General features: G+C 58.0%; 1 protein-coding gene across 2 annotated transcripts in view; it reads right to left on the bottom strand.

Moving 5' to 3' along the window:
• Nucleotides 1-22,696, bottom strand: part of TTYH3 (tweety family member 3) — a 28,696-nt gene extending 6,000 nt beyond the window's left edge. The window contains exons 1-12 of one of the 2 annotated variants that reach the window (XM_081300455.1): nucleotides 22,350-22,696; nucleotides 8,673-8,842; nucleotides 8,486-8,597; nucleotides 8,126-8,346; nucleotides 7,745-7,840; nucleotides 6,518-6,590; nucleotides 6,200-6,275; nucleotides 5,451-5,506; nucleotides 4,718-4,810; nucleotides 2,083-2,175; nucleotides 1,763-1,899; nucleotides 80-253 (exon numbers count right to left, since the gene is read on the bottom strand). In XM_081300455.1, the coding sequence (XP_081156581.1) occupies nucleotides 80-253; nucleotides 1,763-1,899; nucleotides 2,083-2,175; nucleotides 4,718-4,810; nucleotides 5,451-5,506; nucleotides 6,200-6,275; nucleotides 6,518-6,590; nucleotides 7,745-7,840; nucleotides 8,126-8,346; nucleotides 8,486-8,597; nucleotides 8,673-8,842; nucleotides 22,350-22,472 (1,424 nt within the window). In that variant the 5' untranslated portion in view covers nucleotides 22,473-22,696. The remainder of the gene's footprint in view (nucleotides 1-79; nucleotides 254-1,762; nucleotides 1,900-2,082; nucleotides 2,176-4,717; nucleotides 4,811-5,450; nucleotides 5,507-6,199; nucleotides 6,276-6,517; nucleotides 6,591-7,744; nucleotides 7,841-8,125; nucleotides 8,347-8,485; nucleotides 8,598-8,672; nucleotides 8,843-22,349) is intronic. The other variant, XM_081300456.1, reaches the window with a different exon arrangement.

Raw genomic sequence — 22,696 nt, 5'->3', positions numbered from 1 at the left:
CCCATGGACTCAAGCAAGCATGTGCCTCAGAGTCTGCCTGACCTGCCTGGGCTGGCCCCACCCCGCCCCCCACACTCACATGTACTCAGTGACCGGGGCATTGCTGACGGTGTGGGCGGCAGCCGGGATGCTGGTCTCACTGCCATAGCTGCTGCCACAGCTGTACAAACTGGGCATGTGCACGCGGTAGAGGCTGTCATGTGCTTGCCGTGGCCCTGGGGCGGCCTCCTCCTCCCCATCCTCATCGGGACCTCTGTGGGAAGGGACACCCAGCACAGGCTCAGGCTCAGCAGGAGGGAACTGCCACCAGACCTGTGGGGGCTGGGTCTGGTGCAGACATCTGTGTCCAATCCTGACTATGCCACATACATTCTGCTGACCCTGAGGCCTCTTAACTGGCTCTGAGCCTCAGCTTTGTTCTTTGTTGGTGTTAAAAGACCTGGTCACGTGAGTGCCAGGCCCTACTGCACAGCCCATAAAGGGCTGTCTGCTTATTAAAAGAAGGTGCAGGTCCCCGTGGGGGAAGCTGGGTAGGGGAGCTACTGGATGGTGAGCAGTTCAGGGTGGGACAGTGGAGCTGCTGTTGAGTGGTGTCCACTAGCTACGCCCCGGGTGGGGCCCAACCAATGCTCACCTGACCCTCCAGGGTGTCCTCTTACAACTCCCTTTTTATGCTTAGGGATGCTGAGGCCCAGGGTGGTTAAGTGACTTGTCACACGACAAGCAAGGATCTGCATCCAGCCATGGGGTTCCAGGGTTGTTCTCCTGGCCACTCCACTACAGCTACAAACTTTATTATCACAGCCACCTTCATTCATCACTGTCCCCATCATTACCACCACCATATCACCATCACCATCACCCCACCAGCACCACCAAACATCACCATCACCACCACAACCATTACCACCTCCATCACCACCACCACCACCATCATCACAAGCACCATTACCACTTTCATCATCATTACCACCATTACCACCTTCATCATCATTACCACCATCACTACCATCACCATCACCACCACCACCACCACCACCACCACCATCATCATCACTACCACCATCTTCACCACCACCTCTATCACCATCACCATCACAAGGGGAAACAACAGAAATCCAGGCAAATGGCAGAAATCTGAGCTGAGCCATTGAAGCTGGGCTGTCAAGCAGCAGCCACTGCCCCAATGGGAGGGACCAGAAGGTCTGGGGATGGACTGAGGGGCCTCAGCAAGGGAAGGAGCCCAGAACTCTCACACCCCAGTCAAGCCAGTTCTGACTTCAGGTCACCAGGACACCCACTTCAAAAGACACAGCAGCCCTGCGAGAGCTGCCTTCCATCCTAGTCACCCAGCACAAGGCCACAGACACCTGGACTACCCCGTGTAGAAGCTGACCACAAAGCTGGCCCCTCCATCCACAGCTCTGCACACTGCACCTGGGGGCTTGGATAGGACGTTCTGAGGCCAGCGTTCAGCGTGCTGGGTGTAGAAGAAGCCCGAGGGGCCAAGAGACCCTAGTGCTCCTCCCTGCCCGCTCAGGATATCCAGGCTGGGAGCTCCTCTAGGCTCAGTTCTTCGGTGACACAGGGATGTTCACCTGGGAGCTGGAGGCCTTGGAGAGGCCAGAGGCCTAGGGTGTGGTGAGGCGAGGAGGCATTTGTTCCTCACCTCTGGGGACGGGGAGCTGGGGGTCCAGAGGGCTTGTTCCTAAAGAGTCCTGTGTGGCCTGAGCCAAGCTCCAGGACCTCCCTGAGCCCTCACCTCTTCTGCTGCCAGGTGTGTGGCACGCTGCAGACGATGGAGCTGAACATGAGGGCTGTGACGAACGAGAAGAGGGCCAGGTAGATGAGGCCCTCGACGCCGTCGTAGCAGAAGCCCGTCAGCGCCTGCACATAGTCCTGGGATGGCAGGGACCAGACGAAGACAGAGACGGCATGAGACAGAGAAGCTGCCTGAAGCCCAGACTACCCACAAGTCCCTCTTCCCCAGGGCCACCCCCACCTCTCCCCAGCAGCACCCACCCGCTGCAGCACCCCTCCCCCACACCAGCTGCCTACACCCATTCCCAGGGACCACCTCACCAGATGCAGGCTGCGGCAGTCCACCAGGGCAGTGAGGTGCTGCAGGTTCACCTCTGTGCCATTTAGCACCTCCTGGATGCGGAGCAGGGGGTCCTGGGGAAAGTCACCACGGAAGGTCAACAGTAAGCCAGCCATGCCTCTCCCAAAGCCCCCAGGTCAATCTCCACCCCATAACCTGCCATGGAGACCACGCTTGAAGCTGTGGCCTTGGTGAAGGTCCTGAGGACCCTGGGGCCTTCAGAAATGTTCAAACTGGCCGGTTGCAGTGGTGCACGCCTGTAATCCTAGTGACTCGGGAGGCTGAGCCAGGAGAATCATAAGTTGAGGCCAGCCTCAGCAAATTAGCGAGGCCCTAAGCAACTTAGTAAGACCCCGTCTCAAAACAAAACATTAAAAGGGCTGGGGATGTGGCTCATTGGTAAAATGCTCCTGGGTTCAGTCCCTAGTACCAAAAAAAGGTGAGGGGCTGGTATAGCTCAGTTGGTAGAGTGCTTGTCTCGCATGCACAAGGCCCTGGGTTCAATCCCCAGTGCCATCCCCCCAAAAATAAATAAATAAAAAAGAATGGTGAAACTGGAGTCTGGAGCTGTGTTCTGGACTCAGGGAGACCCACGGACACCTGTCCAATGTGGTCAGCACGACATGAAGACAGGACTCCCTTACTGCTGGGAAAACAACAAACCACTGCATGTTACTACTGACTGGGGCTTGGCTCTGCTTTTAAAAATCCCATTTGAGGAATAATGGAACGCGAGGGAAGATCCTCAAGATCTATTAAATGAGAAAACAGTAAACAAATGTCTCTGTATGGAGCGGGCCTGACTCTGTGGCACATCTGCACCTGCAGGTCTCTGTACAGAGACCCATCCTCACACAGGAGAAGGGAGCACTCATGGCTGGCCTGGGCTCCCCAGCACACGGGTGCTGCCTCCTCTGACAGGTCTATGGATGCTCTATGATCCTGAAATGGGTTCAGGAAAATAGAACCTACTGTTATGGGCTGAGCCGTGTCCCCTGATGTCCTGGGCTAAAGTCCTGACCCCCAGCACCTCAGAATGTGATCATACTTGGAAAAGGGCCTTCAGAGAGGGGATCAAGGTGAAACAAGGCCACTGGGGTGGCCCTAGTCCGGTACACCTGGTTTCTTGATGTGAAGAGATCAGGACACAGACACACACAGTGACAACCCGGAGAGGACACAGGGAGGAGCAGCAGCTGCAAGCTGTGGAGGGCGACCTCAGGAGAGCTGGCCCTCGGAAGGCCCTGCTCACACCCTACCTAGGACTTCCAGACTCCAGGATTCAGCAACATGTCTGCCGTTCCAATCACCCATCTGTGGGGCTGTGACGGTGGCCCCAGCAGATTGGTGTGCTCCATGAGCCACTCGATGGCAAAGCACCAAAAGGATTCTCTGCCACATTAAGTGTGGGATCAAGAAGGTAAGGTGTGTGCACGTGGGTGGGTGTGCCCACGTTCACGATGATTTACTTTTTGAGTGTGTGAGCTTTCTTAGAGAAGGGTACATTGCTCCCACTGGGAACCCACAGACAACACTTTTCCTTCCTGTCCCCAGTTGCTAAGGAGGCACCTGAAGGGGTAGGGATCCCCATGGGGAGTCCAGACACTTCTGGGAAGATTCGGGATTTTGTCAGGAGTTGAGCAACATATATTTAATACACAAATGCTCAGGGCCCAGAATGCTAAAGGAAAAAGCAACAATCCCCTCAGATTCTAGAATGTTGTCCCCAAATGGTCATACTTTCTTTCTTCATGTTTCCATCACCACCCTCCCCCTAGTTTCTTTTTCTTTTTTCTTTTTTTTTTTTTTTTGGTGGTACTCAGGATGGAACTAGGGCCTTGTGCATGGTCACGGTGGGTAAGTGCTCTCTCACTGAGCTACATTCCTTGTCTTCCATTTCTTTATTTCCTTTTTGGGATTGAACCCAGGAAACAGTTTACAACATCCCCACACTTTATATTTTTTATTGAGACAAGGTCTCACTAAGTTGTTGAGGCTGGCCTCAACCTTGGGATTCTCCTGAATCCCAATCTCAATCTTCTGAGTTGCTGAGATTTCAGAAGCGTGACATAGCACTTGACCCCTCACTTTTTTTGGGTTACCGGCGATTGAACCCAGGGGTGCTTAACCACTAGGTTAGCCCTTTTTCTATTTTATTTAGAGAAAGAGTCTCACTGAGCTGCTTAGGGCCTCACTAAGTTGCTGAGGCTGGCTTTGAACTTGAGATCCTCCTGTGTCAGCCTCCCCAGCTGGTGGGATTACAGGTGTGCGCCACTGTGCCTGACTGACCCCTTACCTTTGATACAAAGAGTTTGCATTACTGTTTTTGATGATGTATCTTTTTTTTTTTAAAGTTGTCGATAGACCTTTATTTATTTTTTATTTATTTCTATGTGGTGCTGAGAATCAAACCTAGTGCCTCACACGTGCCAGGAAAATGCACTACCGCTGAGCCCCAGCCCCAACTGGGTTTGCATTACTTTTAAAATTAAAAAAATATATATATATTTTAAAAACCTACTAAAAATCCCCCAGGAAAAAGGATCAAAGGGGAAAGGGAGGGGAGGAATAAAGGAAACTTTGCAGGAAGAGGGACAACAGGCCCCAGCCCCTCACCTTGGTGGCCGGGTGCTCTCGTGGGACATTTCTCAGAAGCTCAGACACAACATCTTGCATCTCCACCAGTGCCTTGTGGCTGCCTGACAGCTTCTGCTCAACAGAAAGGCACAACTCTAGTGGCAGGCACCCACCTTCCTTCCTGCTCCTCCCACCCAGGGCAGCCTGCGGGCTCCCAGGTGGGCGGCTACGGTGGCTCTGCCCTGCAGGCTGCAGGGCACCCCTGATCCACCCAGCTGCCTAGATACCCAGAGACAACACAGACCCTGAGATGGTGATAGGGGCCCCAGGCCCTCCAGAGGGCACAGGAGGACATCCTCAATGCAGACAGTTTTTAGCACCCAAGGATGGTGTGATCTGGGTACAATGACAGGCATCAGGTGAAGGGTTTGGTGAGGGGTGCTTTGAGCCTTCAATTCCACAACCAGGATACCTTATCAGGTGTCACCCTACAGAGGTATCCCAGGCTCCTCCCATACCTGCCTGAAGGGGAGCAGTCAACTTTGCCTCAGTCCACAAGGGTGGTCAAGGGCAACCCAAGGATTATAAGCAGACCCAGGATACGGTGGCACTGAGCAGGTCACCACAACCTTCTGCCTGGGGCACCAGGGTAACAGTCCCAGGGGTGCTAATGCCACTCCCTCAGCTGTTCCACCCAGTGCCTGCGGTGCCAGCGTCTGCTCAGCCCCTCCCACACAGGCTTCCACCTCCCAGGGCCAGCCAGGGCTCTCACCTGCTGGAAAGGGTTGGTGGCACGGGGTGAGCAGGCCAGGTAGTACTGCAGGATGTCTGCGGAGAGAGGATGCAGTGGGCTGAGGAAGTGGCCATCCATTAAGCTATGTCTATGCAAGTGCATGTGTGTCTGCAACACAGCTGTGTGTGTGCATGTGCATGTATGTGTACATGCAAATACCTGCTTGCGTGCTTACACACATGTATCTGCACGTGTGTACATAGCATGTGTGTGAGAAAGCTCTGTGGTCTCCAGGGAGATCAGGGCTGGGGTTAAGCCTTCTACTGGAAACGGGGTCCCTACAGTGTGCAGCCTTGCTCTGAAGCAGTGACAGTAGGTGGGCTAAGGTCTTGCCACACCAGCACCTTCCCTTGGCCTGGGGGGTCTATGCTCCCATCAAACCTCCAGGAGCCCAGGGGCCATCAGAGCAGGTGTAGGCTCCTTGGTTTCTCTCCCCAAACCCAGCTCATCAGGACGTCCTGCTAGCCCTGCCTTCCAAGCACCCTCATCCCTGTCCTGGGCCCCACCTGCTCAAGCCACTGCCATTTCCTGTCTGCAGGAGTCCCACAGCCTCCCCCAGCCCTCATGTCTTCCCAGCAGCCTGAAGAATTTAAAAGGATGTTCGATCACAGCTCAAAGCTCTCCCATTCCCCCACCCAATGGCTTCCCCTGAGAATAAAGCCTCGGCCTCTTCACCTGGCTCTGCTCAGCCTGCCCAGGGACAGGCTCTGAGGCAGCCGCAGACTCACCCCCACTCAGCACCGAGTACTCCTCCACCATCTTGGTCACGTAGGTGTCAGGGTCTACACAGAAGTCACTGGAGCCCTGGGTGGGTGTGGGCAATGAAGGAGAGTGACCAAGCTGGGCCTCAAGGGAGAGCTGTGTCCCACCCTGGGCTCTTAGGGGCAAAGTGGAGTGTGACTATGGGGCATAAAGTGCCCTGTGTCCACGGGCAGGACCCTGCAACCCAGTGCAAGGAGAAAAGGGAGAAGAGTGTGGCTGCTTTCCCCTCCCCTCCCCCACACCTAGGCCCAGCAGACAGGGATACTGGTCCCCTGGCCACTCACCACAGACACGGCCAGCTCCAAGCCCAGCGCACCCCAGCTGATGACCAGGGCCAGTACCCCCAACAGGCAGACCCTTGGGGTAAAGAGAGCCGGTCAGCAGCCTTCAGGCTACAGGGTAGGGGACATGCCACTTGCTGGGCTGCTGACTGGAGAGCTAGGTTCCAGGGCACACCTGGAGTCTGACCCACAAAGAGCTGCCCACCACCTGAGCAGACCCTCCTCCTGGCTTAGCTCTAAGACTAGGTGGCTCCCTGGGCCTTGCCCTTCTTGTCCCCCAAGTCCCCCTGCTAGGGCCATCTACCTGGAAGACAAGCCTCTGCTACTTTCATGCTGCTCTGCAGTCCACTGTCCACTCCCTGAGGGGCTGTGGAGCCCCAACCCCACCAGGTGCAGCCTGCCAGGTGGGGCCTAACCGGCCTCTGCTGCCGGCCACACACAGGCCTGTGTGCTGGCTGTCAGCTGTCCTTCCTCAAGGGCCCAAGCATCCCTCCTCCCTCAGACCTCTGCTTTGACATTCTGTCTCTCAGGGCTTCTTGGACACAATGTGCACTGAAGGCTGCCTGGCCACCTGCCTGGCTTTACGCTTCTCGGGGCACTGTCACCACTGACGTTCGGCATGTTCTATGAATTCATCCCCCAAGGCCTGTGCGCACCAGGGCGGGGGCTGCAGTGTTTTCTGAAGTCTCCTAATACCAGGCTCAAATAGGAGCCAGGATGGGCTTGTAACTGTTCAGAGAGGGACAGGGACAGCATCTCGCAGTCACCCTTTGGGTAAGCTGTCACTCTGTCCTTCAGAAGAGACAGAGGTCCGGCACTGACCTAGCCAAGGATGGCGGGCGGCCTGGTGAGTGGGCTGCTTCAACACCTGAGGGTGGAGGGAGCAAGCACCGCACTCCCCGGCTCCTGCTCCTGGTCTCCTGGGATCCCTTAGCACTTGGGCCCGGGCAGGTGGCTCCCAGGGTCTCTCTGCCACAGGTACCCCATGGACACACTGTCCCAAGCAAGAACACAGCAAGCCACCAAAATTGGGCTGGGGGACTAGCCTAGGATGCTAGTCACAGGGACATCTCAGAGCAGGCCTCTCTGGGAGAAGACCACTTCAGGCGGGCCAGCGATGAGGGCCTCGTGAGTACCACTGAAGATTGATGAGGAGACAGTACCTCGAGGGCCTTAGTTGCCCCTCCATCCTGCCAGCCCACAGGAGGCCCACCTCCCACCCAGACTCACCCAACCAGGATGCCCTTGGAGCTGCGAATGAGGCCCACCAACACCAGGAGGCAGATGATGACATCGAGCAGCAGCAGGCCCAGGTAGCCCAGCCACCTGTGGGCACACATGGGTGTGGGCTAGGCATATAGAGGGGACAAGGGAGGGGGGACAGCAGGGACAGAACAAGGCAAGCAGCCTGGTACCCACAGGCAGTCCTAGGATACAGGGACCAGGGTCAGGGCCTGTCCACTTGGGGGATTCCTATCATTGCCAGTGACCTCCAGCTGCCCTGACCCCCAAAGTAAGGCCTTAAGTATTAGGTACTAAGAACAAGGTGCAGAAGAGGGTGATGATTGAGCCAGGTGTACTGGGCAGGCAGGAAAGAGGATGTGGCCATACCTGTACCAGTCATAGAGATCCACCTGCTCAGCCAGCACCTCCAGAGACACGCCTGGGTTCCTCCAAAAGGGGATGGCGGCAGTGTAGCCCAGCAGTGTCTCCAGCAGGCCCTGTAGCCGCTGGACAGCCCGCAGGGGCTCTGGCTTCCCGGCCAGCTGCCGCTCCAGACTCTGCAGGCTGGGCTCTGCCGTGCGGTTCAGGGCCGCTGCCGTGTCCCACACCTGCCACCAGGATGGCCAGAGCTGAGGCCAGGTGCAGGCCCCTGGTTCCCCAGGGCCTCAGCTGCCCCTCCATCCCGCCAGCCCACCGGCATGCACAGAACCAGTGGACAGCCCACAGACACCTTCCCAGCCCACTCACACGGTCCTGGACCCCCATCACTGTGCGGTTGGCGTGACGGAGCGAGTAGGTGGCCCGATGGACACCGTCGCTGGTCTCCCCGTTGCCGTAGAATCCCACTGCGATGCCCGCGCTGGAGAGGGCAGGGACATGAGCACACAGCCCCCTGCCCCCCTGGACAGTCCCTGCACGACCCTGCCCAGCTCACCTGCAGACCAGCGTGGCGATGATGACACACCAGGCGGTGCAGCAGCAGTCGGCATCCAGGTGCTCATCGCTCTTGCGCCGCCGGCAGCACAGCCAGAAGGAGTAGAAGAGCAGGAAGAGGAGGTCCAGCGCCAGGCAGGCCAGGGCCGTGGCCCCCAGCAGCAGCAGCGCCTGTGGGAGGGAGGAAGCTTGCTGGAGGGTGGCCCGGCAGACTCCCACTTAACCCTCCCCCTGCCCTGGGTGGAGGTGAGGCCTGTCCCCAACTTCTAGGTAAGGAATGGTGGCTCCCAACACCTAAGGGACTCCCATAGGCAGCCGGCCCCCTGCAATCAGGACTTGACCCCACTTGGAGGGGCCAGGCGGATCTACTGGAGGCTTCTAGGCCCTGTGCCCTCCTGTGGCAGACTTGCCAGCTTCCTGGGCCCCAATCTAGGGAGGATTCCAGACTAAGCCTAGAAAAGAGGCTCTGAGTGGGGTGTAGCCAGAGACAAAGAGCCACCTAGTGGGCGGATGGGGCCAGCACCATCGCTGATTGGTCACGTGGCCCAGGAGGCCCCTCCAGCTCCCTGAGTTGGTTTTCTCTTCTGTAAAAGGGGTGATGTCCCCTCCCCTGAAGAGTGGATGTAATGTGCAGAGAAATCCTGGCAGCCATGGGGCCAGACAGCACAGGCCCCACAGGCCCCCAGGCTGCAAGCACTGCCTCCATCCAAGTCACCAGACAGGCTGCTCCTGGGACAGGGTTTGTGCCCTCCCACCAGGTCTGCGACTCCTCAGTCCTAGGAGGGACCTGGGGTGGGTGGGAAGGTGGCACAGCTGCCTCCCATAGCCATCGCCTCCCTGTGCCCTCACCCGGGCAGGGACAGGCATTTTGCCATCCGGAGTCCCCCTCCCAGTGCTGTTTTAGGAACTGTTAGGAAAATGGGGGCCTGCTGAGCTGAGCTTGGCCCTGCTCACAATGAGGCTTTGAAGGGTGAGCACGTACGGTGCTGAGGGGCCACCCTCCCTGGTGTTCTCGGGAGCTGCACTCAGGACTGGGCAGTGGGCACTGGAGTCTCAAGCACTGAATGAGATGGGCTGGCAGCACACTCTCCATGGCCACCACACCAGTGTGTCCTGTGGACCCCACCTATACCAGCGGCGTACAGTGCCCCCACCTAACACCTGGCTCTAGGAATGCCACCGGTGCTGCCTCCCTGGGCCTCAGGACACCAGGGCCTGCCTGTCCCCAGGCCTGGGTCTTTAGAGGAAGTAGTCTATGAGTGCAGCAGAGACATTTCCTGAGCACTCACTGGAGGGAAGGAGGGTAATGGGCACAGCCAGAGTGGTTTGTGGTTGGGGCAGGCGCCAGGCCCTGCTCCCCTGGACACTGTACTCTTCAGTTTGCCTGGCCACGTGCTTTCAGCAGTAAGGATGTTTCAGAGAGGTAGAGAGAGAGGACCAGGACCAGAATCCTCTCCGTTCAAATGCAGCCCCTTCTGGTCACAAGACGGGACCTCTACACACTTCCTGTGCCAGGGTGGGGTGGCAGCCAAAACCTGGCCGTACCTCATGTGGGGGTCAAGAACTGAGGCTCAAGCACCTGACTCAGGGAGGCATCCACTAACGGCTGTCAGTGTGGGGTGACCACCAGTTATCTCTTCCTGCAGAGAAACACCCTCCCTCCCCACATCTGATCATTTTGGCAACTGTAGCCTCCCTGGGGCCTGAGCCTACCCCCTGCCCAGCTCCCCTTGGGACAAGAGGCTCAGCCTGGAGGGCACTGGGACTGTTGGATGAGCAGCCCTGGCGCCTAGTGGGCTGTTTTCTAGGAGACAGTTGCCAGGCAGCAGGAGGATGGCACTCCCTGCTCTCCCAGAAGCCAGCTGGTTCCCATACCTGGCTGTAGACCTGCTCACCTTCTACCTGACCAGAGGGACACTGACCAAGGGCTGCACAACCAGCCATTGCAGGCCGAGAACCAAACCCCTGCTGGAGTCCAATGTCATCCTGGTGCCCTGGAGGCTGATGTACCTTTGGAGACTGGGCCTCCGCCTGTGACACACCATAGGGGAACCCTCAGGGGAAGACCGGGGTTCTTCCATGAGGCTGTAGTCACAGGCCACAGCCCTTCCTCCTCCACTGCCCTATGCCCCGTGGCCACCCCGTGTGGAGTAATGTGAGTGCTGCAAGGTGTTGGAGGGGGACACTTCCTGGTTCTTGGCCCAGTGCTCAGTGACCCCCGCTGCTGCTCATTACCCCTACACCAGCAGGCTTGGGGGGAGAGATGAGCAAGTCCAAGGACTTGGTGCCAGAGCCACCTCATCAACACAGGGATCCCACAAGACCCAGGGTGCAAACGTCAGAAGGGTCTCTAAAGCTCAGAAAGGCTGGCCTAGGATCATACACAGGGTGGAGTCAGGCCCCAGTAGGCGTCCCTGGTGGAAATTAAGCACCTGTCCAAGGACCAGAGACCAGTCTCAAGAAGCCCAATATTAACTGCCCCTTACCCCAGCACCACCCTGCCACCCAGTGGGCCAGTAACCATGAGGTGCTCGAACAGCAATGTCACCTGGGATCCCTGAATCTGCCCTCATCTGCATGCAGTGGGCACAGACCAGAGGTGTCAACCCTAACACAGGCCCTATGGGACCCTTCATGACAGGTCAAAGGCCTGCATCCAGGTCCACGGATGCCGGTACTTCCACAGGCAGGGTCACCCTGGGGGCTTTTCATGGTGTGTGTTGGGGCCACAGCAACCTGCCCCTTGCTCACAGAAATCCTCAGGGACTTGGCCTAGAGTGTCCTCTCCCCTGCTTCCCTGTCCCCACTCACTGAGGGCATTCTGGGAGGGTTATTTGGGCTCCATCCTGCACCTGGAACACACTCTCTTGGGAATATCTTGCTAGGGGAGAGGAAATTGGGAATCAGGGAGATTCTCAATCAGGGGCTGACCCCAGGTGTGCACAGGCGGAATGTAAAGAGGCATCTGTGCTTCACATCTAGCAGCCACCCAGGCTGATCTGCTGCCCAACACTTGGATGGCCACAGGGTGGACACATCAAAGAGCTTGTGGTCCTAGATCACCTCCTCAGTGGCGCCAGGACTGCACACTCCTACTGATCAGATGAGAAAACAGGCACAGCAAGATAAGCACTCAGGGCCAATCGGGAGCTGGGGTGCAGCAAGCCTGCCCCTAACAGCACAGCCGTAGCACAGGGTTCCTGTCCAGCAGGTGCTACTCTGTAGGAAATACCACTAGTTGCCAGGCACACGCAGGGGCCCAGCAGATTCGTTTTGGCATGAGGCAACATTGGCACTAAACCCCACTGTGGGTAAACACTGGTGCCTTCTGTGAGGTGAGAGGAGCCACGAAGAAGCAGAACGGACAGGAGCTGGAGGATCAGCGAGTCTGCACTTTCAGTAGCAGCCAGTGCTGGTGTGTGAAATGGAGATAGCAAAGTCACTTTTTAGTAGGGTCACTGTGAGCATGAGCCATGGGAGCAAAAATTCCACCAGCATGGGGAGCCCAGGAGAAGCAGGCTGCCCCTGGGGGCGGAGCTGTTTCCAGGCCTGGCTCTGCAGACCATGAGCTACAGGGAGGGGACCCAGTGCCACGCAGAAGGTGCAAACACGCAACCACGCCCACACACAACTGTTGGGCCCACGTCCACACATGTGCACATTTCACACCTACACATGCTGCCACATTTGGGTGTGGCGCTGTGAGCCCCCAGGCTCTGACTGGGACACCATCCAGAGACAACAGGCCAGCAGAAGAAGCACAGGCGTGGCCATGATCCTGGGGGAGGGGGTCAAAGAGCAGGGCAAGATGAGTGTCCCGGAAACCCCCAGACCAGGTCCTCGAGGATAAAAATACATCCTGGGCTCAGAGGGGAGTCATTCAAGGACCCTGACTCACTCAGGCCCTGGAGGTGGTGACAGCCAGGGCTATCAGGTCCACCTCCCTGCCCTCCAAGGAGCCAGATGTGCTCTCACCTGGCCTGGCTCTACTCCAGGAAGCTCCTCCTCATGGGAAGAACAGGTACCCCACTCCCACCCTCTGTGCCCTGGGCTCTGCCTACAGATTCTTGATGGGTGCTGGGAAGGCCTTGCTGAGCTCGTCAATAAGGCAGGGATGGGGAGAGACAGCCACGTCTCTGAGCCCATCTTCAAGTTTAACTCAGGTCCTATAGTCACAACCTCAAGCTCCAAGAGGCTGAGCAGATTTCTGTGGCAGAAGTGTTCCTCCTGATGGGGCAGCTGGGAACTGGGCTCCCTGGCCATGCACTGGGCTAGGGGCTGGGCTGTGCGGCTATCCCAGGGTAGCTCCACAGGTGGAGGGACGCTCTGAACAAGGACAGGCCAGCAGGATGCCCTGGGCCATCTGCCCCTGGGGACCAGTGCAGCCTGTCCTTGTCCGGGCAATGCAGGATGGTCATCAGGGTGCCTAGGTGCCAGGGCAGCTCCCTGAGCCAGCTAGTCTGGCAGGGATAGCACTGTGGCCAGTGTGACCTCTGCCCTTCTCTGAGGCCAAATTCCCAGAGGACAGGTGTTCATGCGGCACCAGGCCAATGGCATTCAGTGGTGGCCCTGCTGTTGCTGTCCACAGGGCCATTCAAAAGAAGAATGGGAAACGTCTGATCAGCATCTGGGCTCTGACCACATGGAATTTTCCGTCCGTGGCAGAGTGATGTAAGGGCTCAGTCAGGCGAAGCAGATGCTCAGCCAGCCCTGTCCTGAGCCACCCGCCACAGCTCAGGCTACAGAAACCATGCTGTGCTCTGCAGTGGGGACTCAGCCAGACTGCACTGGGCGACTGTAGGCTAGAACACCCCTCTTGTGGTCTCTGTTGTCCCCTCTGAAACTGGGGCCCTGCTCCTCAGTCCTGGACCACCTCATTCTTCTCAAGGTCCCATTGTCCAAAAGCCGTGGACTGTGGCCACTGAGGATGCTGTCCCTGCCCTGTATCCAGACATGCCCCAAGTTCTCACCCACTTTGAGAAACCCAATGGGCCAGAAAGTGCAAGGTCCGAAGCCTCAGCTATCCCAAATCAGACTCGGGCTGCTTCTGAAGCTGTCAGGCGTGTCAGGGCCCCAGCAAGTCCTCCCAGCCCCAGCCTAGGAGGGACTCCCAGGGCAGAGGTAGACCAGAAAAGGTTGGTCAGGGCTGGGTGGAGGGCTCTCTGGCCTCCAGGCCCAGCACATGCTGCCCTTGAGGCTGGAACCCTGTTCCCTTCAGGGAATCCCTGCTGTCTCTAAACTCAGCACAAGCCTCTTCCTCTAGCATGTTCCAATATGTCAGAGACTGGAGTCCAAATCTCACCCTGTGGCCTGTCCTCCCCAACCCCTGGCTAGGCTGCCTGCAGAAGTGGTGACCCTGACAAGCTCTGTGCTGAGAGGGGAGGCCCTCAGCATGCCACCGAATCCTTACAAAAAGGCTGGGCAGGAGGAGGCTCCACCGCATGGACCAGTCACGGAGAGGAGGCAGGAGCAGGTGGCATGGCGCAGTCTGTGCCCTCCCACCTCCCTAGCAGCCTCCTGCTCAGGTCTGCTCTACTTCCGGCCCCTCCTGGACATGGCACCTGTTAGCCATGTGGCATGTGCACACTGTCACCCATATGCAAACCCAGGCCCAGCGCCAGCACAGGTCATTAAGACTGTAAGGCAAGGTACACCTTTGGCCGACTACACAGGCAGCTTAAATGCGTGTCTTTGGGGCCCTGGGCCCAACCTGGGTGAAAGCACTAGGGCATGGCAGCCCAGAGGGAACATGTTGCACACTGAGTCACAACAGTCACACCTGCCTCCCCAGAGTGCGGAACGCTTCACCACGCAGCCCAGGGCAGATGAGAACATCGGCTTTGTGGATCACTCTGTAACAGGCCCTGAGATGAGTGCTGGGGCCAGGCACTGGGCTCCTGCTGGGTCACCGGTGGGGCCCTCAAGACCCCAACAGCACAGAGCTGGGGGCCAGGAAAAGGACGTGGGAGGGGGTTGCCTAAACTGCCATTGTGGGTTGACAGGTTACTGGTCAGGTAACCTGGATGTGGAGAGCTCAAAGATAGTCCTGTGTGCTGGAGTCCAGCCCCAGCTGAGACCAGGCCAGTGGCAGCTCCCATAGAAAGAGTGGAAACAGACAGAAGGGTAAGAGGAAGGGAAGAGGGAGCCCATCCTTAACCAGGAAGTTTCCCGTGGCAGCCCTGGAACCCTGAGAGGAGGAGACAGGGTTTGAGGTGTCTAGGAGGCTGCTTGAGGGTCCTCCAATGCCATTTGGGGCCTCACTTGTGTCCCAAGCCAGGGTGAGGAAAGGGAGGGGCTACCAAGCCTGATGATGCCCTGGATGGCTCAGGGTGTGCAAGCTGCAGCCACAGTCCGTATCTGGGGTCCCTGTGAGACAGCACTCCCGCCTGTCTTGGGCCTGAGCTCCGGGGTCCCACACTCCAGACCACCCCAGGAGAGGGGGTGTGTTCTGTGCAAACCAGTTGCCTACAGCTGGACACAAAGCTGTCTTCACCCTCACAAGTGGGGAGCCAGGGTCCACACGCCTGCAGAGACCTCCAGGCTGTGTGGGCGCCAAACTGGCTGCGTGGCATAGCCCCCACCCCGGCATGCTCGGCTGAGGTTCCCAGTGACGCTGGCCAGAAATTAAAAACAGATTTTCCATCGGGCCAAGCTTGGGTTTCATGAATTCCATGACAGAGAGTTCTTGGCGGATCTTAGAGAAAGTGTAGCTGGCGGGGGGGGTGCACAGGAATGAGCTGGGGAGAAGTGGCCCAAATTTCTGTCCCAGTTCACCCACCTTGAGGTCCAGGTAATCAGGGCTGCACCCCTATCCCTTCTACCCTCCTAGAATCTCCAAAGGGGAGATCCCATGGTGTCCCTGCAGGCCGCACACTCATCCTGCCACCCTGAAGTTAGGTGTCAGCATGAAAGCAGAGACCTCAGGTCTCCTGCAGCCCACACCCACTACCCCCAGGGAGGCACAGACACCAGAGAGCAGGACATCTGTCCTGCTGCAGTGGACATAGACATTTCAGTCCCTACTCCAACAGATTCCCCCTGTGCAAACACCAGAAAATCCCCTTCTCTTACCAAGCTAATTTACAAGCAACTGCCCAGGCCACCCTAGGGTCTGAGACCACAGGCCTGACCCAGCCAGGAGCTAACAGACAGGCCTGGTCACCCACTGGAGCCAGCATGGAACCAAATCTCAGAGTGAGGCCCTTACTAAGAAGAGGCGGTAGAAGAAGGAAGGTTTGAGCTGAATGCACCCTGAGGCCTGGAGGGCCACTCCACGATGACCAGGAACCCAGCCTAGGTGGGCAGCTGGGTGAGGGAACACACTATGCCTGCTCTGAGAGGTGGAAGGAAGTAGCTGGGCAGCGTGTGCTGTTCTCAGGGCCCATCTGTCCCTTCCTCAGAGACCCATCCTCTGGGAGGAGAGAGATGCCAACTGAAGGTAACCTGTGTTTGCAGGACTGTGGATGGTCGCATGTCTGTGCACAAGCCCATCCGAGGACATGAGGAGCCCAGGGCTTTGGGCAGTGGGGCCCTAAGTAGCCCTCTTCCAGCAGCTCCCCACCCAGCCTCCCTGCAAACCCTGGACCATTTCCTGAGGGCAACCCCAGCACCCCATGCCTTTCCCTGGCTCTGGACAAGAACAACAGCATCCTGTGGTCAACTGGCACCAAGTGCAGCCCATCCTGCCACTGGTGGGCTGAAGGCCTGGCCTTGACCAAGGCCCACTGCAGCCCTCAAAGTTCTGTGGCACAAAGGGCACCCAATGCCTCAGCATGTAGCCACTGTGACATGGACCCCTTGGGAGTAGGAGGGTGCCAGTCTGAAAGCAGAATTAGAAGCTTCCACTATCACGACCCCAACAGGTCCCTCCTTGGACCTTAGCTCAGGTACATCCTCTGTAAAGTGGCCTCACTGCAGCTTCTGGAAGCATGAGTAGTGGCTCTCTGTGCTGGGTGGCACAGTGCCCAGGGTGCTCACTAAAGCCTCGCCAGGCTGGGTCACAGTGGCTGGGTTCTGGGTCTGTGTCCTCACCCCTCCCCAGGACTGCAGCCCTGAGCAACCAATACACCCTGGTCTAGCAGGCTGGGGCGGCCCCCTACAGACTGCGGGAGGCAGGTCTGCATGGCCAGGTCCTCCAGTGGTCTTGCCACAGTCACTGCCTGCCCATTGTCACATGTCCCCATCCTTCTATGGCTGTATGATGCACTTCCCATATCTGAAACCCCAGTTCCCTGGTTGCAGAATCGGTTCCTCTTTGGGGGCTGGGCCTCATGGGGCTGCCTGTGGGAAGGGTATGGTCCAGACTCCTGAATTTCTTGAGCCAGCACCTACTGCGAGGGGACACCTGGGAAGCCTCCACCCCCAGGCTCAGGAACTGCACTAAAGTTGTGTCCACAGGGAGGAAAGAAGTGGGTAGGAGTCTTAGCCCAGGGACTTCAGGATCTGGCCATGCCAGGGGCTGGGGGGGGGAGTGTCCCATTCCCAGGGTCACCGTGTAGTTCCCCTCTAAAGTGCTATGGATAAAAACAGCATACACCCAGGCTGGGGGCTGTAGCTCGGTGGTTCAGCACTTGCCTTGCATGTGTGAGGCACTGGGTTTGATCCTCAGCACCACATAAAAAATTTTATAAATAAAAACAAAGATATTGTGTCCATCTACAACTAAAAAAAAAAAAAAAGTTAAAAAAAACAAACCAAACTGAAACAGCATAAAACCCCCTGGGCAAAGTGGCCATGTCCTAGTGTCAAAACCACAGAGCACTCCACTCCCCTAGAGCCCGACCAAGCGAACCCAGCCAGTGGCCAGAAGAGCTAAGGTGCCTTCGGCAGCGAGTGCAGCACTGCGCAGGGCAGGCCCCTGGAGGTGTCGGGATGGAGATTCCTGCAAGAAGAGTCTGGAAACAGACAGCTGGAGTGGCCCCTAGGCTGGCTGTAGCCAGGGAGCCAAGGGAGCCAGTGACCTGACCCCAGGCCCGCACACTCAGAGAAGCCTTCTTGAAGATCTGCCGTCTCTGGGACCTCGCAAGAGTCCAAAACTGTACCCTAAGGAAATGCTTAAAGACCCACAGACTCCTGGGCACGGGGCTGGTCACTACACCTTCTGAGTCTTAAAAACAAAGTGCCAGGGGCTGGGGTTGTGGCTCAGTGGTAGAGGGCTCACCTAGCATGCATGAGGCACTGGGTTCGATCCTCAGCACCACATAAATGTAAAATAAAGATATTGTGTCCACCTAAAACTAAAAAATAAACATTAAAAAAAAAAACCCAACAGTGCCAATGAAAAGCTGGACATCAGGGCCGAGTGTGGCAACACAGTGCCTTTCAGATACCAGGTGGGAAGCCAAGCCAAGAGGGGCCCCAGTACCTGACCCCAGTGGGAGTGGGCCCGGTGGTGGCCCAGGGTTCATAGCCTACCCCTTCCCTGGCCCCAAGGTAGGTGATGACCCAGCCAGGGGCTTCCCTGCCTCCCAAGTGGAGCCCATCAGCTCCTGCCCTCTCAGGCTTGCTCTAGAAGCTTCCACCCAGCTCCCTGAGCACTCTGTGCTTGGCACAATTCTGTCACTTATAACCTCAGAATCCTGAGTAGCACTGTGGAATGCTGGGCAAGCATCTGGACCCAAGGCCACAGACATGTGGAAAGCACACATGGTCCCAAAAGCAGATGACAAGAAGGTACACAGCATGATTCTGGTTTCAAGCAGCATCCTTCTCACAAATCCAGTGCAAGACAGACCCCAGTGTGAGGGGCTTCTTTGTCTTCCTGCAGCTCCTCCCGCCCCTGTGGCCCATGGACGTGTCCTGCCTTTGTAAGCTGGCAGACAGGCGACAGTGATAACGCTGCCTTTTCAACCAGAGCTCATTTCCTGAGTACTCGGGAGGATGACAACAAGGCCAGCCCTACCCAGAGGATGTGGCCTCTGCCACTGGCCTGCAGCTGACCTTGTAAGCCCAGGGACTGTGGTCTTACCAGTTCTGAGGGCCACTCAACCCAGAGCATAAATCCCTCTATGTGGCCACAGTGTGGGCTACACACCTCTGCACAGAGCACCCCACACCCATGGGGCAGTGCAATCCCCTGCAGAATGCTGGGAATTTCCTGTGGACCAGCTGGCCTCCCTCTCCTGGGCTCCTTTGCCTCAGGACCTTTGCACACACTGTTTCCAATGCCTGTGACCCTCTTCTCAAGTTCAGTCTTATCACTGGGGTCTCAATGGAAACACCTGAGAGTTTAGAGCTTTAATAGTAAATGGCCCCACATGTTAGGCAAACCTGAAGAAAGTGCCACCATCTACCTGAAAGCCAGTATATTGCTGAACGCAGTGTGAATTTGACCCTTGCCTAAGGACACAGGGTCATGCTGGGTCATCAGGACTGGTGGGAAATGAGGAAACAGACTCCCACCCCAGAGAGGTGGGTGGGTCACCCAAGGTCAGTGAGCGGGAAAGACAGAATGAGGATGCAGGCCCCACCAAAGGTGCCCATACAGCAGCCCAAGAGAAGGTTGTTACCCAAGCCTGGGGACCACAGGCAGCCAGGACAGGCCCCCACATACAAAAATAGCATTTTCACTTAGAGGACAGGATGGCCTCAAGTCTCCTCAGTCACCAGGCCTCTAGAGCAGTGCTGCCTGCTTTGCTGTGGGACCACAAGGAAGGGCCTGACCCGCTAAGCCTCCAGCTCTTCCCTGTGAGTGAGAAGCCCCCACATTGAGGCCTGCAGCCACAGCAGAGGCAGGGAGAGCTGGGGCACCCTGGGGACAAGCTGGCCCTAGAGGAGTGCAGCCAGCAGCCTGGTTTAGGAAGAACATGTCACTAGCCCCCAAGAACCCAAACAGGTGACTCCCCACACTCCATCCACTCTGCAACCAAGAGGTGGACATAGGGACCACTCTCCCAAAAAGGGGCCTTGGGAATGCTGTGGCCTGAGATACTCAGTCCAAAGAAACCTTCACACTGTAGGGCGCAGACACTGGAGAAGACCAAGGGTCCCCAGTGTAGGGCCGTCTGAGGGTGACAGTATGGGGAGTCACTTGTTTGGGTTCCTGGTTCCAGCAGGCCCCTGTGGCAACCTTGGAACAGCCTCATCAATCTCAATTCCACAGATTGAACCCCTGTAGCGGCCCGGGACTGACTGGCCCCTAGAGAGGCAGAGGCAAGAGTTCTGAGGAAGGCCTGGCTCCCCAGCTTGCTCACTGGCTAATGCTGAGCCAGCCCACTCTGAGCCTCAGCTTGCGGATCTGTATAATGGAGACAACTGTGCCCAGGTCTAGGCTGTGTGAAAGGGGGCTAGTGACAGGCAGTCCCAGGGTGGATCTCACCAGGGATCCTGACAGTGGGTCACAGGGGCAGGGAACAGCAAAGGACCAAAACTGGTCTCCCATGGCAGGGCCCAACTCCTGGCCCCACCTTGCCCCAGGATGGTCAGAGAGACAGAGTTCTTCTCAGCAGGGCACAGAGGCTGAGGAGGGGGCCCAGGACAGCATGTGTGAGGGTCACCCCAAGAGTCGGGCAGCCAGTCCCACAGCAAGCAATGCCTTAGTATCACCCATCCACTCTGGAAGGAAGCTCCAGCTCTGCTCCCACCTTGGCACCCTCATGTAAGGCATGCCAGTCCCACTTCAGGATGAATTTAAAGACACCTGGTGCCCACCTAAAGGCAGAGCACACGGAGGGCAGGGCAGGACACACATCCACAGCCCCTTGCCAGAGGCAGAGGTGGCGGGGGAAGGAGACAGGCTGGTTTCCACACCGTGAATTATTCAGTGGCTAATTCTGCTCCTTAGAGAGAAGTGAGTCAGCACCCTCCCACCATGGAGTAGGGCAGGAAAGGGGGCAGAAACCAGCGCCCTGCCAGGAGCCAGGCTGACTGCGGGGCCCAGCCAGCACCCCCAGGCTTCTGTGGGCTGCAGGCACCTGACCTGAGAGCTAGAACAGAGGCACCCTAGAGGGCTGGCAGCAAGTTCAACTGTGGCTGGCAGCATGAGCAGGTGGCAGCCCACGGGCCACAGGAAACAGCAATCTAGGTGCCAGGGGCCCCTGACCTTCAGAACTGAGAAGTGGGCCAACCCTCACGGCAGATAACTTTCCATGTAAAGCACATCCACCTGCTTCAACAGCCCTCCAGGGAGAAGTGTGACAGAGCCACCACACCGGACAGTCCTAGGAGCACAAGAAGCACAGGTTGCCCCACACTGAATGGCCCCAGGCCCAGGCTTTACACAAATCCTCCTGGGCTCCACATGTCCTTCCTCCTGCTGTCCCTGGGTGTGCCTAGGCCAATCTCTTGCCCTCTTTCTAATCTGCTTAGAAGCTGGGGGACCTGGGGTCAGGTAAGCACGGAGTGGGAGCAGAAGCTCCCATACTGCCTTACCCTCTACTTCCGGTTTTCCTCCTTTGGACAAGGGAGGCTGCAGAGGACAGAGCTGAATAGCAAGCGCTACACGGGCCCAGAATACCGGATCCCCACACAACCACGGGGCTCTATTGTGACCCACTGGAGAACCCTGAGGTGCTCAGGGTGACCAGGCACCTTAGCCAAGGAGCTTCTGGAATCCGGATCCCCAAACAGGAAGGAAAAGCTCACAGCCCAGTCCCCTGCACCCAAGTGACAATGGCTCAGCCAAGGGGGTGGTGCTGGGACTTGGAATGAGGCCAAGCCTCCAGATCCACTGGGAGAGGGCTGAGATGGGCCCCTACTGCTCCCTCAGCTCTGCCTGGGCTCAGTTCCTTCCAGCCTCCCAGAATGAGGCCCATTCACCTCCCTTCAGCCAGGCCTCCCTCCCCCAAGGGCTGCTGGCAGCCTAGTCTCCAACAGCCACACACGCACTGTGTGTACATCCCACAGCCTGACCACGGAGCAGGGGGTCATTACCAGCCACAGAGGGCTGGCATCTGTCCAGGCTACTTACCCACCAAAAGCCTGGCAGCGGGATTCCCCAGCTGAGGCTGAGGGGGCGAGGAATCTCCTCCTGCACCAGGGTGCTGAGGTTCTCAGAGCCCTGGAGCCCTGGGTAAGGGGGTCTGCTAGGAACCTGGGGTACTGGCCTGTCTTTAAGGAGGGGTTGGGGGCAAGAACCCAGAGCAAGCAGAGGGGCTCCACGGAGGGGAGGAAGGCAGTTCCACTATCCCAGAACAGGGGCCTTGTTGACACAAGAGGAAGCCAGAATTTGGAGGGGGCTGAGGACCCTCGATAGGGGCAAGAGAGTATTTAGACCCTTGAAGAGGCCCATGGCCCACAGAAAACCCTCCAGAAGGAAGGGGTTGTGACACTGGATGGGGGTGGGGAGTCTTCCTACTCTGGGGAGGAACCCAGGACCCAGAGACCTTCCACTGGAAGGGAACGACCCTGACCCCGAATGGGTGCTGGAGGGTATGTGAACCCCTGAGAAGGGGGACCAGGACTCAGAGGAGAACCTCCATTGGAAGGGGCCCTTATCCTGAATGGGGGCTGAAGGGCATCTGTACCCCTAGGAGGGGGCCCGGGACAAGGCCCAGGACACAGAAGAGACCCTCTAGGGGAAGGACCTGAGTGGTGACCCCGGATGGGCTGGAAGGTATCTGGAACCCCGAGGAGGGGCCCAAGGCCAGAGGAGACCCTCCAGATGGAGGGGACATGACCCCGGATGGAGCGGAGAAGGCGCGACCCGGGCCCTGACCCCGCAGCCGGGGGCGCGCGTCACCTGCTGATAGTCGGCGTCCGCGGGCCGGAACTGGCTGCTGGTGGCCTCCCACCGCAGGTCGAAGTGGGGCAGCCGGTGCAAGAGGCTCACCCACCAGGGCGCCGCGTAGCTGACCCCGGCCATGGCGGCCCCGCGCCTCGGCGGGCAGCGCCGCGCGGGCTCCCTCGCTGCTGGCGCGGGCTCAGGGACCCGCCGACCCCCGCTTGGTCGCCCGCATCGCCCGCGCGCTCCTGGGCCCGGCCCGGCCCGGCTCGGCCCGGCTCGGCCCGGCTCGGCTGCGCTCGGCTCCGCTCGGCCGCCCGCGCCCGCCGCCTCTTTGTTCGCCGCCGCCGCCGCCGCCCCCTCGG

Source organism: Spermophilus citellus, assembly GCF_964194105.1.
Source record: "Spermophilus citellus genome assembly, chromosome: 6".
NCBI lineage: Eukaryota > Metazoa > Chordata > Mammalia > Rodentia > Sciuridae > Spermophilus > Spermophilus citellus.
The sequence above is the reverse complement of the archived record's forward strand: the minus strand, read 5'-3'. Positions and strand labels throughout refer to the sequence as shown.